This window comes from Cebus imitator, unplaced genomic scaffold (genome assembly GCF_001604975.1).
Source record: "Cebus imitator isolate Cc_AM_T3 unplaced genomic scaffold, Cebus_imitator-1.0 Scaffold272, whole genome shotgun sequence".
Lineage (NCBI taxonomy): Eukaryota > Metazoa > Chordata > Mammalia > Primates > Cebidae > Cebus > Cebus imitator.
Genome location: NW_016107587.1, coordinates 33,375 through 48,086, shown reverse-complemented (window position 1 = coordinate 48,086; position 14,712 = coordinate 33,375). Strand labels below are relative to the sequence as shown.

Genomic DNA, 14,712 nt, shown 5'->3' with positions numbered 1-14,712 from the left:
CTGCAATTTGGGGACAGAGTTCAATATAATTTGTCCTAGACTTTCAATGACTTTGTATATCCTGGAAACAATCATTAATTGAAAATGATAGATACTTTCAGGTTTTAGCAAACCTAAATACACATTATTTCTAATGCATTCTCATAAAGAACAACATCTCAGGATTAATTAAATCACACACTCATATGCTCTTCAGTGGACTTTCACAAATATCAAAGAAAGATCATAAAATATTATATTGCTGATTTCTTCTCACCCCATTCCAAACTTGTCTAGACCTTTTACTGGGTTTAACACTTCCTTTCTCGATCCAGTTGCCTTTCTTTATCATCTACCAATTAACTAATCTAAAGTTATTCTAATTATATTCAAATCCTTTAGAGAACTCTGCCTCTCATTGCGGTAGATGATCCAGCCTTTCTTATCACAGAAGAAATAGATCTTGCCTCTTGTTGCTCTCTTGATTTTTCTCCACTTTAGCCTCCTGATATCAATATTAATATCACTTTATATGTCTTTCTATTTTTTAAACCACTGTGTTAAGTCAGACTGCTATAACAAAATAGTAAAGACTGGGTGGCTGAAAAAACAAATATTTGTTTCTCACAGTTCGGGAGGCTGGGAAGCCAAAAATCAAGGAATCAGTATATTTGGTTGCTGGTGAAGACCTTCTTTCTAGCTTATAGAAGTCTTCCTTCTCCCTGAGTTCTGAAATAGACAGAGTGAAAGAGACAGAGAGAGAGAAAAATTGAGAGAGAGAGAGCTCTAGTATCTCTTCCTCTACTTAAAGGAACACTAATGCCATCATGGAGGTCTTACCTTCTTTGGCTCATCTAAAGCTAATTATCTCCCAAAGGCTTCACCTCCAAATAACATCACATTGGGAGTTAGGCTTCAACGTACCTGAATGTGAGGGGCTGTGGGGTGGGGTACAGACATTCACCAGAACTATCTTTATAGTTAATTAGTATGAAGTAGTATATTCACCTTGTGCAAACATCACCACCATCCATCTCCAGGATTCACTTCATCTTGCAAAACTGAAACTCTTTACCCATTAAACAACCCCCTATTTCCCTCATTCCCATAACTCCTGGCAACAGCCATTATATCTTCTGTTATCTATGAATTTGACTACTTTAGGTTCCTCACTTAAGTGAAATCATATAATATTTGTCTTTAGCGATTGGCTTATTTCACTTACAATAATGTCCTCCAGGTTCACCCATGTTGTAGCATATGAACAAAATTTCTGTGTATTAGGTCTATTTGGTCTATATGTTATTCAAGTTCTCTGTTTCCTTATTGATCTTCTGTCTTGATGTTCTATTCATTATTAGAAGTGAGGTACTAAAATATCTACCTACTATTATGTATTGCTATCTCTTCATTTCTGATTCTCTTGACCCTGGTGAGCATTTTTGTGACAGTTCTCTGTTGGGTACATTTTTTAACTCTATTTTATTAGAATAGGTTTCTGAAGATCTATCTTCTTCCTTTTTTGGAAAACCTTTGCCTGATTCTTCATTTTCCTTAACTCTCTGTGTAGGTTTCTGCACATTAGACAAAGCAGGCACTTCTTCCATTTTTCATGAACTGGTCTTGTAAAGAAGACCTTAATCCATCAGCCTGGCCAGAGATTTCGGAACCTCTGCCAACTCTTTTCCTTCCCAAGGGAATCTGACAGATGGGATTTTGTTCACTTGCTCTATGCTGAGCAGGGGGTGAGCTATGGTGTCTACTAGCCCAAACCCCCATTTTCATTATCCTGTAGGCAACTAGACTGTGCTAGATTCATCAGAGTTTCATGACTGATAAGACAGATGCTGTTTTGAGGGGCAGCCCCAGAAAAGCTGGAGTCTGGCTCAACTCTTGGATCTATGGTGACTATCTCTAGATCTAGATCTGTGGCATCTATAAGCCAAGGCTGCTTTCTCTGTCTTCCCCCAGGGAGGTAAACTATGTTGGACTCATTAGAGTTCCAGGACTGGTGAGATAAATGCTAGTTCTTTAGACAAATACAGAGTTGGAGTACTGGACACATGGATGAATCAACTTTTTCTAGGGGGCTGAGAGTGAGGATTTTAAAAAATCTGCTTACTCTGTGCTGAGCATATAGGAGAATCTGTGCTATCAACCAGTCCAGAATGCAATCTCTATTTGCTCTTGGGTCATTCGATTGTGCTAGACCCCTCTCAGGGCTCCAGGACTGGCAAGACAGAAGCCAGTCCTCTGGGGAGCCCCCTTGGAAAAGCTGGGGTGCTAAACATGGGAATCAATCAAGAGGAGTAAACCCTGAGTGAATCTGGGAGCTAGGAAATCTCTTCCTGATTGTCTGCACTGCACCAGCGGGAGGGAATCTGCAAGAGGGTGACTCACTCAAATCTTTTTATTAGCTTCAGTAAGTCTGTTTTGCATTCTTTCAAGGTGCAGGAGCCTATCACTTAGTTTCTGTATTTCTCACAAAGGTAATGTGTTCATGAATCATTGCTAAATCAGTTTGTTAATTGGGGAGAGGATGTTCAGAGTTTCCTACTCTACCATCTTGCTAAGGTCATTCTCCATAAATGTTGTTGTTTTAATTTTCATTTTTCTCAAGATAATTTCCCATTTCCTTTGGGATTTCTTCCTTGATCCTTTGGTTGTTTCATGGCATCATGTTTAATTTCTATATATTTGTTAATTTTCCAGTTTCCCTTCTTTTGTTGATTTTTAGTTTTATTTTGACTAGAAAAGACACTGCATGATTTTAACCCTTTAAAATTTATGAAGAAGTGTTTTGTGGCCTAAAATATAATCTATTCTAGAGAATATTCCGTGTGTACTTGAGAAGATGTATATTCTGCTGTTGTTGGGTGAATTGTTCTGTTAGGCCAAATTGTTTTATAGTGTTGTTCAAGTTCTCTATTTCTTTATAGATCTTTGTCTGATCATTTTTTTATTGAAAGTGGATCCAACAATTATTGTAGCACTGCCTACTTTTCTCTTCAATGGTGTCAATGTTTATTTCATGTATTTTGAAGCTCTGATATTTGGTGCATATAATTAAAATAGAGAATAGAAAAACATCATGTACAAGCAACTAAACCTAAATTTGTCCTTTTAAAAATCAACAAAAAATGATCTACTTAAGTTATATTAAGAAAGATAACTCGAGTAAGACCATTAACAAAGGGCATTTTCAGTGTTATGAAAACCTCTCTATAACCAGCAGATGATAGAAAATACGTGGATAAGAAGACAAAATACATAGAGTGGCCTTTGATTTTTTTCTCCTATATTACAGTTTTCACATTCCTTAAAAGCACAATATTATGGTGTTTTGTAATACAAATAACAGGGCCTATGGGAAAATAGGGTTCATGGCAGACCCCCTCAAACTCGTACCATTTTATAGGTTACACATGAATCCTTCCCACAATAAAAATATGATCATGGTTTCAAACACTTTAAATTCCTAAGAAGTAAGGAAAATACTATACAGTGCTTTCCTTGACAGAAGACTTGACATTTGCTTTGTGGTATGAAAGTGATGAAGTGGGATGGTGAGTTATGAAGAAGAGATGAATGGCTGCTTGTCCAAAAGTGTGTGTTTTTCACACTGTTCCTGTGTGTGTCTGCCACTCTCACCAGGAAACTAGGTCTGTTTACTTCCCACATTGACATCGGGCCTGGACATTTAACTGGTTTGGGCCAATTATATGTTAGTAAGCATTGTGCAAATGGAGACTTGATAAGTACTTGCACATTGGGATTAGCTCTCTTCAGAGTCTTCTCTGGGATCTCAGTCACTATCCCTTGAAAGACCAACCTATGCTCACAGAAACAAATACAAGACAGTTGCCAGTATGCCCACATAAGACCCCAGCTAATATTCAATACCAACTTGCCAGCCATGTGAGTGAAGCCATTTTTCAACCTCTGCAGCTATTAAAGCTGACACCATGTGAAGAAGAATCACCCCCAACTATCTTCTGAATTCTGGGAGAGAATAAATGGTTGAGTTAAGCCACTAGGTTTTAGGGGTGTTTGTTTTGCAAATAGTTGATACTGAAACAGAGGAAAGGATACCTTCACACTGAGACTGAAATTTGATGACCCACTCTGAGGTTTAATTCATCGTCCAGAGTCCTTTCTTCTAGTCTGGCTTAATATTATAATTCAACTTTTATTGTTTTCCTAATTTTCTCCTTTGTCAAAGCAGTTGTTTGAATGGCTCCAAATAAAATAGATACCACAAAATGCCGTCCTGTTGCTTTTGGCATGAGAGATTCTAGAGAATTTCCTTTGTCCAGCTGTGTCACAGACAGAATTATCCTCATGGTTCTCAAAACTGAAATGATAATGGGATTCAGCCTTCCATTTCTCCCTTTGCTTAGGCCTCTCACTTGTGCCTGTATTCGTTTTCTCTTGCTGCTGTAACAAATTGACACAAACTTAGCAGCTTAAAGTGAAACCATTAATCACAGTTTTGTGGATCAGAAGTTGGGAATGTCATCTGGCTCTTCTGTTTAGAATCTATGACAATAATAATCATGCCAAAATCAGCCAGGTGTGGTGGCTCATGCCTATAATCCCAGCACTTTGGGAGGCTGAGGCGGGCGGATTATCTAAGGTTGGGAGTTCAAGATCAGCCTGGCCAACATGATGAAACCCTGTCTTCTACTAAAATTACAAAAATTAGCCAGGTATGGTGGTACGCACTTGCAATCCCAACTACTTGGGAAGCTGAGGCAGGAGAACTGCTTGAACCCAGGAGGTGGAGGTTGAAGTGAGCTGAGATCATGCCACTGCACTCCAGCATGGGCAACAGAGTGAGCCTGCATCTCAAAAATAAATAAATAAAGCCCAAATCAAGGTGTTATGTTGGTTCTTACCTAGAGGGTCTGGAGAAAAATCAACCTCCAGGCTCATTCAGATTGTTGCAGAACCCAGTTTCTTCTAACTAAAGTGTTTGTTTCCTCATTCACTGTCAGCGGGGGGACACTGTCTGCTCCTAGAGGCTACCCACATCCTTCTCATGTGATTGCCTCAAGCTTCAAAATCAGCAACAGTGCGGAGAGGTCGGCTGACGCTCTACTCTCTAACTGCCCCTTCTAAACCCACAGACTAGCCAGCATCCACTTGTTCTCTATTTCTCCTTTGCAAATCCCTATTGCAGATTCTTTCCTGAGTTTCTCAAATATTGGCTGAATTGTCATCATCAATCATCATCATTATCATCATCATGAAGTGATATTACTACATTAGCACTAAATGATATTACAGCTATTAATTGTTAATTTTAAACAGGAGCATTTAAACCATACGCCATAATTTGCTTATTTCTTTGTATGTATTAATTATAGTCTTTATAACCCTGACAATAGTCAATAAAGATGAGGAAAATGAGGCTCAGATGGGTCAAATAACTCACGAAGGTCACTCTGGAACCCAAAGAGAGTAAGTATATGCATTATATATATTATATGCCATCTATCAAATAATATATATAATTATACATATGATATAATGTATATAATATTAAATAGATGACATCTGTGATAGCGCTCCACCTGAGTGGCATCCACAGATAGCCATGGAGCGCCTGTCCTGCCCTAAGCACCTCTCAAAATGCATCTCTCTCATGCTTCAACATCTCTGTATTGTCCATCCTGATCACAAATTTTAACTTTTAAATTTACATTTTGCCAAGTTGGATTAATTCATGGAACAAAACTATGAAATAGTGAGCCAAGTCAGAAGCCCCATGGGTTAGCAGAAATGATCTCTATGGAAACTACCAGAGACACTGCAATTATCTTCACCTATGCTAGTCACCTGCCCTAATCAAAGTAATCAATCTCTCTTATTAAAACTCTTCAAGGGCAATTCATCTGCAGGTTATGTCCGAGGCTTTCATGCCCTGAACTTAGACTATTTCTCTTCCTTATCTTCTACCATTTCCTATCTAACATTTTACAATCTGCTATATGTAACTTTTTTTTTTTTAATACACGTTAAGATGCTCTTACAGGCCTACCATTGCACATATTGTTTCTCTTCCTGGAATAACTACCCTTTCTCTACTTCTCTTTTCTTCTAAGTTCTACTTAATTGTCAAGATTAGATCAGGTGTCATCTTCAGGGAGATGTCCCTAAGGCCTGACAACCTGGTTGAACTAGGTATTCTTAGGTGTCCTTCCCATGCGCCTGCACAGCACTCTGAGCTCAGCTATTGTTGTATTGCCACACTGTGTTGAAATTAGCTACTATGTTTCTACTTTCCATTTGCTCACAGGCACCTCAAAACCCTCTTTATATAAAGATGAAAAATATACACCCATTGGCTTCCAGTTACAGTGTACTAAATATTTTTGAAGGCTGCTTTTTATATTTGCTAGATTTTAGAACTTCTAATCACTATGTGAATTATAGTGATAATAATTCATGAGTCTGCATAATAACCAGACTCACCTTGTGTCACCACCATCCCCAACATGTCCATGTGCACAGACACAGATATCTAGTACCCAATAGGTATCTTCCAATAATAAGTAAGAAATAGTAAGTGATTCTGCACTATTATAACTAGCCTCTTACAGAAATTCCACAGCTATTCTGTTCTCACAGCTAAAAGTTCCAGAAAAGTTATTAAATAATCCGTTAAAAAATGAATTACGATCACACAGTCTAGCTTCTAATAGTAAACATTTCTGTTGAAAAAGCACTGTTATTGTGTTTTTAACCAAAATCACATTCCCTTTTTTGTGTTTTCAGGTTGGACAAGCCCACTGAAAGTTACCCCTTTACAACCTCAACATGAAGGACGCTCATTAAGACACATGTTTACATTTGATGAGGAGGCAACATGTACAGTAAGATTTTCTTGCTGGGTGGTATTATACAACATATATAATTAGGTTATTTCATTGTTTGGGTGTTCGCTATTGTATACCCTAGATGAATAGCTGCTATGTATATAGTGCTTCTTATATTCCAGGCACTGTGCAGCCCTTTACAGTCAATGTCTACTGTGCATTACCTTGCATTACTCCTACAGTACCATCGGGGAGGAGGAGTGAGTAGTAGATGCAGCTGGTGCCCATCACAGACTCCCTTCACTGGCTAGTGTGTCTATTCCCAGAAGCAATGAGTGACGGTCACTAAAAGGCTAACAGCCAACATACTGGAGGACCGTCTCATGCTGTCTCTTTCAGTTTTGGCCAGTGACTGGCTGACTTCTTAGGGCAACAGACTAATGCTACTCTCCAGCTGAGGCTGCATTCTCACTAGCTTCTTTTCCTTCTCCTATTCTACTGTCTTCTTAACAAGTAGTGCTGTTATTCTCATATTATTTATTTGAGAAAACAGAAGCCCAATAATGTTAAGTAACTGACTTTTGATCAGACAGATAATAAATATCAACCAAAATTTAAACCTAAATATTTTTTAGAATCTAAGGATTATGTTCTTAATCATCTTCCTATGTAGATTTTATAGTCTCTAAATCCTTGGCATTTAAATTAAGATACTTAAAGAATCCTAAGACATACACAGATATGAAAATATTTTTTAAACAGCTTTATTGAGATATATGTCATGCATCACAAAATACAACCCTTTAAAATGTGTAATTCAACGTTTTTAGAACATTCACAGAGTTGTGCAACCACCCCCACAATCTAATTTTAGATTTTTATTACTTAAAAAAAACTCATATTCATTAGCAGTAAAGATATGAATACATTGTAATGAATCAATTTCCATTTCTGTAACTCCTATATATATTTCTTCTAAAATAGATCTGCTTGAGAATTTACCCTCAGAGTGCCACGTTGATTTCTTCTTTTCTCACCTTTTCCTTCACAATAACCCTTTCCAGTTTTTCACAAAGGGAAATGGGGCATATCTCTCACATATTAACAGCTGTGTTACAGTACATGGCCATGAAACAAAGAGCACGGAACAGGAAGGTCATTTAAAGAATGTGTTCTCAATGCCTCCTTTACTCAAGATGCCATGCACACAGGGTAGAACTTTATGTTTTTCTTTGTCCTACGCATTTTTCTTTTAAAAGAAAATTATGGCATTAGAAATAGGGGTAATTTGGCCTGTTTTAGGCTATTCTGAATTCAGACAAAATGCATAATGTGATTGCAAGGATAATACAAATTTTTATTTATTAGTTTTACTTATTCTATCTTAAACCCTTATCAAAGGGTCCATTGGTCCTGTAGGTAAATCCTGTGAGAGTAAATCAAAGTGAACCTAACAAGAAACTGAAGACCTTGTTGCCTTTAAAAAAAAAATGTATGCTACAAATTTATGGCAAGATTACATGCTTTAACTATTTTAAAACTAGAATTCTGAAGTAGAAACTTGTCATAGAAAGGCTTATTAGCATACTTATTTAAATTTAAAATAAGTTTAGACTTTTTATAGCAGGAAATAAATCTAGATATTATTTCCAGTAGTGGAAGCTAAGTAATATGGACCAATATTTCTAATGGCAAAACAACTGGATAATGTTTCTTTCTTCTAATAAAGTAGAGAGAAATTACTGGGCCAACGAGAGAATAGGCACTCTGAAATTTAAGCCTAGCACTTAGGGCCACTTTGACACTGAAAGAATTTGCAATTTTTGAAGAGGCAACCAAAAGTTTGATTTGAACTTTTGGTGGTCTCGTAGGAGCAAAGGATCAGAGGTTGGAGTTGATCCATAAAAGCCACCTAAGACTGTGAGCTGAATACCTGGAAGCCTGAACCCCACAAGTAAGGATAGGTCAATAGTAAAAAGCACTTGAACAGGCTGCAGCCTAGCTTAATCCAAGTAAACAAGAAAACTTCAAGTCCTGAACTGGGATAAAGGTGATTCTAGACTGCTCTCACTTCCAGGAATCAGGCAGAAGTAAATAATACTTTTCTTCAATTAAAAACTTTTAAAGTATAATGTTCAACACATAATTAACAGTATCCAAACATATAAGAAAAAGTATACCATGAGTGAGAATCAGCACAAATGAAAGAAGAAAGAAACAGGTATACATTGATGTATAAAAACAGATATACATGCATGCCTTGTAAATATGCATAAAATGTTAAAGGAAAGAGAAATGAGCTCAAAATTTTTGTATGAAAATTACAAATTACCAAATGGAAATAATTAGAAGATTGAGGGAGGGACCAGGTGTGGTGTCTCACACCTGTAATCTTAGCACTTTGGGAAGCCAAGGCAGGATCACTTGAGGCCAGGAGTTTGAGACCAGCCTAGCCAGCATGGCAGAACCCCATATTTACTAACAATACAAACATTAGGCCAGGCACAGTGGCTCACACTTGTAATCCCAGCACTTTGGGAGGCCAAGGCAGGCAGATCACCTGAGGTTGAGAGTTCCAGGCCTGTCTGGTCAACCTAACAAAACCCCATCTCTATTAAAAATACAACATTTATCCAGGTCTGGGGGCATGTGTCTGTAGTCCCAGCTACTCAGGAGGCTGAGGCAGGAGAATTGCTTGAACCTGAGAGGTAGAGGCTGAATTGAGCTGAGATAGTGCCACTGCACTCCACGCTCCAGCCTGGACAACACAGTGAGACTGTCTAAAGCAAAAAAAAAAAAGGAAAAAGAAGGAGAAGGAAGAAGAAGAACAATAAAAAAGAAAAGAAAATTGCAGGTGAAAGTAATTCCAGAACTGAAAAATATGCTAAAGAAGTTTATAGATGGGTTCAGTAATAGATTAGACACAGTTAGAGAGGGAATTGGAGAACTGGTAGATTAATCAGAAGAAATTGATGAAGCACAAATATGCAAAAATATGAAAAATACAGAAGTGAAAGTCACAAACCTAGATGATATAGGTAGAAGAAAGAACACATACTTATTTGGAATCCCAAAAGTAAAAGAGAAAAAATATGACAAAAGCTATGATACCATTTTTATATCCATTGTGTGTTTATTTCTGATAGCTCCCTGAGCATCCCCTCACATTCTCTGCTGTACATTGAGGATGAGTTATGGTTTCACACAAACGAGCCAAAGGTGGCAGCAACAGAAGCATTCTGGCAGTCTCAACCCCAGCTCCAACAGTAATGACAGAAAAAGCCTAGAGTTAAAGGAGACAACACATGGAGAATATAAGAATGGAAAAAGGAAAAATCTGAAAGTTCATTTTTTAACATAGTTTACAGTAATTGCATTATTTGAAATCTGGACATCAGTGACCATATTTTGTCAGGTCTTTTTAAATATGAAGAAATTCTGGAAATTGAGGCATTTAATGATGCTGATGGTGTTGGAGAATCTTAACGTGGATAATGCTAGTTTTATTAGGACATAAAGGAAGTTCTACTTCAATGTGGTTACTTTTATCAGAAGAAACTAAGGATCATTTAGAGTTAGAAGTAGGTATTCCCACTGAATCACATTCCAAGAACAGTAAAGACATCAAAGAGCAAATTTCGTCCCTTCTCTATGAAATAGTAGACAAATAACATGGAGACGACAGCAATACAGGGACGATGCACCAGTTAAAAAATAGCCACCAGAAAGTGAAGACAGACTGCAAGGAAATTAGGTAGGTGATAAATTTGAGTGCCTGGAATTGAAAACATAAAGAAACTGAAGACACATAACGTGTACAAGTGAGTTTATAGGCGTATAATGAGAAAGTGGAAGAGATGCTATATTAGAGAAAAATCTAGATTCCCCAAAAGATTATACCATACTACCATGATGTAGCATACGAAGATAATAGTCAACAAGCATGTGAACCACAGAAAATAAGACATAAATTTCAGATACTGCTAGAGAAGATTTAAACACAGGTTTAGAAAAAGTAATTGTCTCTTTGATAGAGAGCAATAAAAACTGGTGGATTTCAGACTATGATGACTCCTGCTGAAGGGGTTATTGTAAATCTGAAGACCCAAAATGTTCAATAAATTTTAATATGTATAAAGATTTTTAAAAATTATGCCTCAAACACATCAATGACATTACTGACAAGCAGTGAAAAAGATAACATCTTAAAAACAGTTAGAGAAAAGATATGCACAAAGGAACACCTGTAAGAATGACTTCCAGCTTTTTGTCAGTTTGTGTAAGCCAAAAGAAAACAAATGCACATATTTTAAGTAACAAAAATAAATAAAACTAAACTAAGAAGATGTTAACTAACAACAAAAATATTTAAAATTAGAAGCAAAATAGAAACATTTTAACAAAACAAAGCTGAAAGAATGCACTGCCAGCAGACCTGAAGGAATTTCTTTAGACAGAAGAAAATAATGTATATGGAAATTCAAGTTTACACAATGAAATAAATTGAGATGAACAGAAATGGTAAACATATGGGTAAATATAAAGTACTATTTTCATCTTGTAGTTCTTTAAAATATCACTGTTAAAAGCACAATGATAGTAATGCACTTCAGGTTAATAGCACATAAAAAGGTGAATTGTGTGACAGTAGTGTAAGAGACAACAAAGAAAATGAGCATATGCTGTTTAAACTTTTTTACACTATTTTTGAAATGGTATAACATTATCATGTAAACCCTGGAGTTAAAGATGCATGCTGTAAAATATCTATGCTGTAAATCCCAGAGAGACAGCAACAGCAGCAAACAAAAACATTTAAAAAACATGTATAGTAAGCTAATAGGAGGAGATAAAATTAAATTTTAAAATTAAAAAAAAATAACTAATTCAAAAGAAAGTAACACAAAAGGAAAATAAAGAAAACAAATGTAAAACAAAAATAGATTTAAACCAAATTATGTCCATTGTTAAATAGAATTTAATAAAATGAACTTAAATGTCACACATTGTTAGTTGAATGAAAAGTTAAGACCCTACTGTATGCTGACCACAAGAAAACCATGTGAACTACAAATAGAAGTTTCAGGTAAGATGTGAAAATATATATCACTCAAAAGCTAGTCAAATAAATGCAGAATTAGCTGCAATAACAGCCAACAAAGTGGATTTCAGAACAAGAAATTCTACTAAGGACTCAGATATTTTATAGTAAGAAAGGGACCAATCCATAAAATATATATGCACCTAATAACAGAACTCAAAACACATGAAACAGAAACTGATAGAACTGAAAGGCAGATTTACACTTAGTAGATATTTCAAAACTCTGTTCTCAGCAGTTTATAGGAAAGGTAGATGGGAAAAAAAGGGGATATGGAACATATGAAAAACATAATCAACTAACTTGACCTAATTGATACAAACAACAATGAAACACAGAACACCATCACTGAGATAAATTCTATTCTGCAATATCAAACGAATCAAATGAAATCAAAAGAATAAAATGTGGCACATATACACCATGGAATATTATGCAGCCACAAAAAAGGATGAGTTCATGTCCTTTGCAGGGACATGTATAAATCTGGAAACCATCATTCTCAGCAAACTGACACAAGAACAGAAAACCAAATACCGCGTGTTCTTACTCATAAGTGGTTGTTGAACAATGAGAACACCTGGACACAGGGAGGGGAACATCACACACTATGGTCTGTTGTGGGGTAAGGAGCTAGGGGAGAGATAGCAGGGCGTGGGGAGATTGGGGAGGGATAACATTAGGAGAAATACCTAATGTAGGTGACAGGGGGATGGAGGCAGCAAACCACCATGGCATGTATATACCTATGTAGCAATCCTGCATGCTCTGCACATGTACCCCAGAACTTAAAGTAAAATTAAAAAAAAAAAATTTTAAACAGGAAAAAGAAAAAATAGAAAGGTATTCTCTGATTTCAACTAAATTAAACTAGAACTCAATAATAAAAGATGCCTGGTAAAAAATAAAAACATATGCACATTTAGAATATAGCAATATATAAATAGTTAATATATCATTATAAAGTTAGTTTTATTTCAGGTATGTAAGATTTGCTTAACTTTAGAAAACTGATAAATATAATTCATTGTATTAACTGATTAAAATACAAGTCATATACTCATCTCAAGATATGAAAAAAATTTTGACAATAAGCGTTGACATTATCCTTAAATTAATAATGGGTGTCTGTGAAAAGGTAAATCAAGCTTAATATTTAAACATTGAAATGTTGAAAGCATTCCCTTTGTAATCAGTCTCACGCCTTTCGCCTCCTCTCCGCAATATTGCACTGAAGTTTTTAGTCATCTCAATCAAGCAAACATTCATATTGGAGGGGACTAAACAACACTATTATTCTTGATATGTATGTAAAAATTCAAACAAATATACAGTTAAATGACTTTTCATTTTATTTTATCTTATTTTATTTTTAATGCAGAGTCTTGCTTCATCACTCAGGCTGGAGTGTAGTGGCATGATCACAGCTCACTGCAGCCTCAACCTCCCAAACTCAAGCCATCACTCTGCCTCAGCCCCCCAAGTAGCTGGGACTACAGGCATGCACCACCATGCCTGGCTAATTTTTATATTTTTTGTAGAGACTGGGTCTCCCCCTGTTGCCCAAGCTGGCCTAGAACTCCTGAACTCGGGCAATCTGCCACCGCACCCAGCTTATACACTTAAATTACTACAGTAAAAAGAAACTGAACACGGTTTTTAGAAATAAACATCATTGTAAATTCATTTATTGTATTCTAAAATATCAGCAAGAAGCAGAAAGTTTTAAAACATTTAAGCTATCACTTAAAGTTTTATCAAAAACTATTCGCTATTGAGTAATAAGTCTATGAAACTATATCCAAGAGTCCTATGGCAAAAGTACTAAATGTATTGAGAGAAAATCTAAATCAATACCTTAACTGTATTTTCGTGGGATTTTGAAAAGTTCTTTAAAAAAATAGGTACATAAAACCAAAGAATCCGAAATAACCAAGACTATTCTTAAGAAGAGAGGAAAAATTCAATATCCTTTTTATAGCCAGTTGCTGATCTCATACGGGTCACAATGTTTTAATGGAAAAACTTCTGTTTTTATGGAAAAAAATGCTCACTCTGTAGGACATAACCTGAGTGTTGAAGCAATTCTCCTCTTGCCTGAGAGAATAAAAACTTTTCAAAGCTTTTCCTGGCCCACAGTCAAAAAAACAACGAGAAGCTTTCTCGGGCTTGCAGAATACTACAGAGGCTGGGTCCCACATTTTTTCCCTAATGGCCTCTCCATTGGATTAGCTTACTAGAAACTCAGTATCAGAGACTTTACCTAGAGAAAACAGCCATGAGCAGGCTTTTCTGCCAGTAAAAATAACCTTTCAACAGCCTTCAGTTTTAGGACTTCCAAATTATGCTAAACTTTTCGCCCTGTTCATTCCTGAAAATGGCATTCAGGCATTAGGAGTACTTACCCAAAACATGAGGGAAAATAGAGGTCAATCACATATTATAGCCTACAATTGGACTCAGTCGCTGAGGCGTATTTTAATTGCTTAAAAGCAGTAGCAGCAGTAGCCAGATTGGTAGTTTCATCTGAGCCACTTTTAGGACATGAGCTTTATTTGCAAGTCTTGCACACTGCAAAAAATACGTATTGAATTCCAATCAAACTCTGCATTTGTCAGCAAGCAGACTAATATGGAATTCTTTTCCTGTCTCTTTCTAACCTTTTTCTAAAATGCTGCAACTTACTTAACCCTGCTACTCTGCTTCCTCTGCCTCATTCAGGTGAAGACCACAATTGTGAGTGTAGTGTCAGAAATAGTGCCTCCTCGTGTTCAAATGTGAGACAATCCCTTTGATAGTCCTGAGTCGATA

At 36.4% G+C, this 14,712-nt stretch overlaps 1 protein-coding gene across 1 annotated transcript in view; it reads left to right on the top strand.

Moving 5' to 3' along the window:
* SPATA48 (spermatogenesis associated 48) overlaps positions 1-14,712 on the top strand; it is a gene marked incomplete at its 3' end in the record, with an annotated part of 41,003 nt that overhangs the window by 1,829 nt on the left and 24,462 nt on the right. Inside the window, exon 2 of the mRNA XM_017500862.2 lies at positions 6,760-6,857. Within this exon, the coding sequence (XP_017356351.1) occupies positions 6,760-6,857 (98 nt within the window). The remainder of the gene's footprint in view (positions 1-6,759; positions 6,858-14,712) is intronic.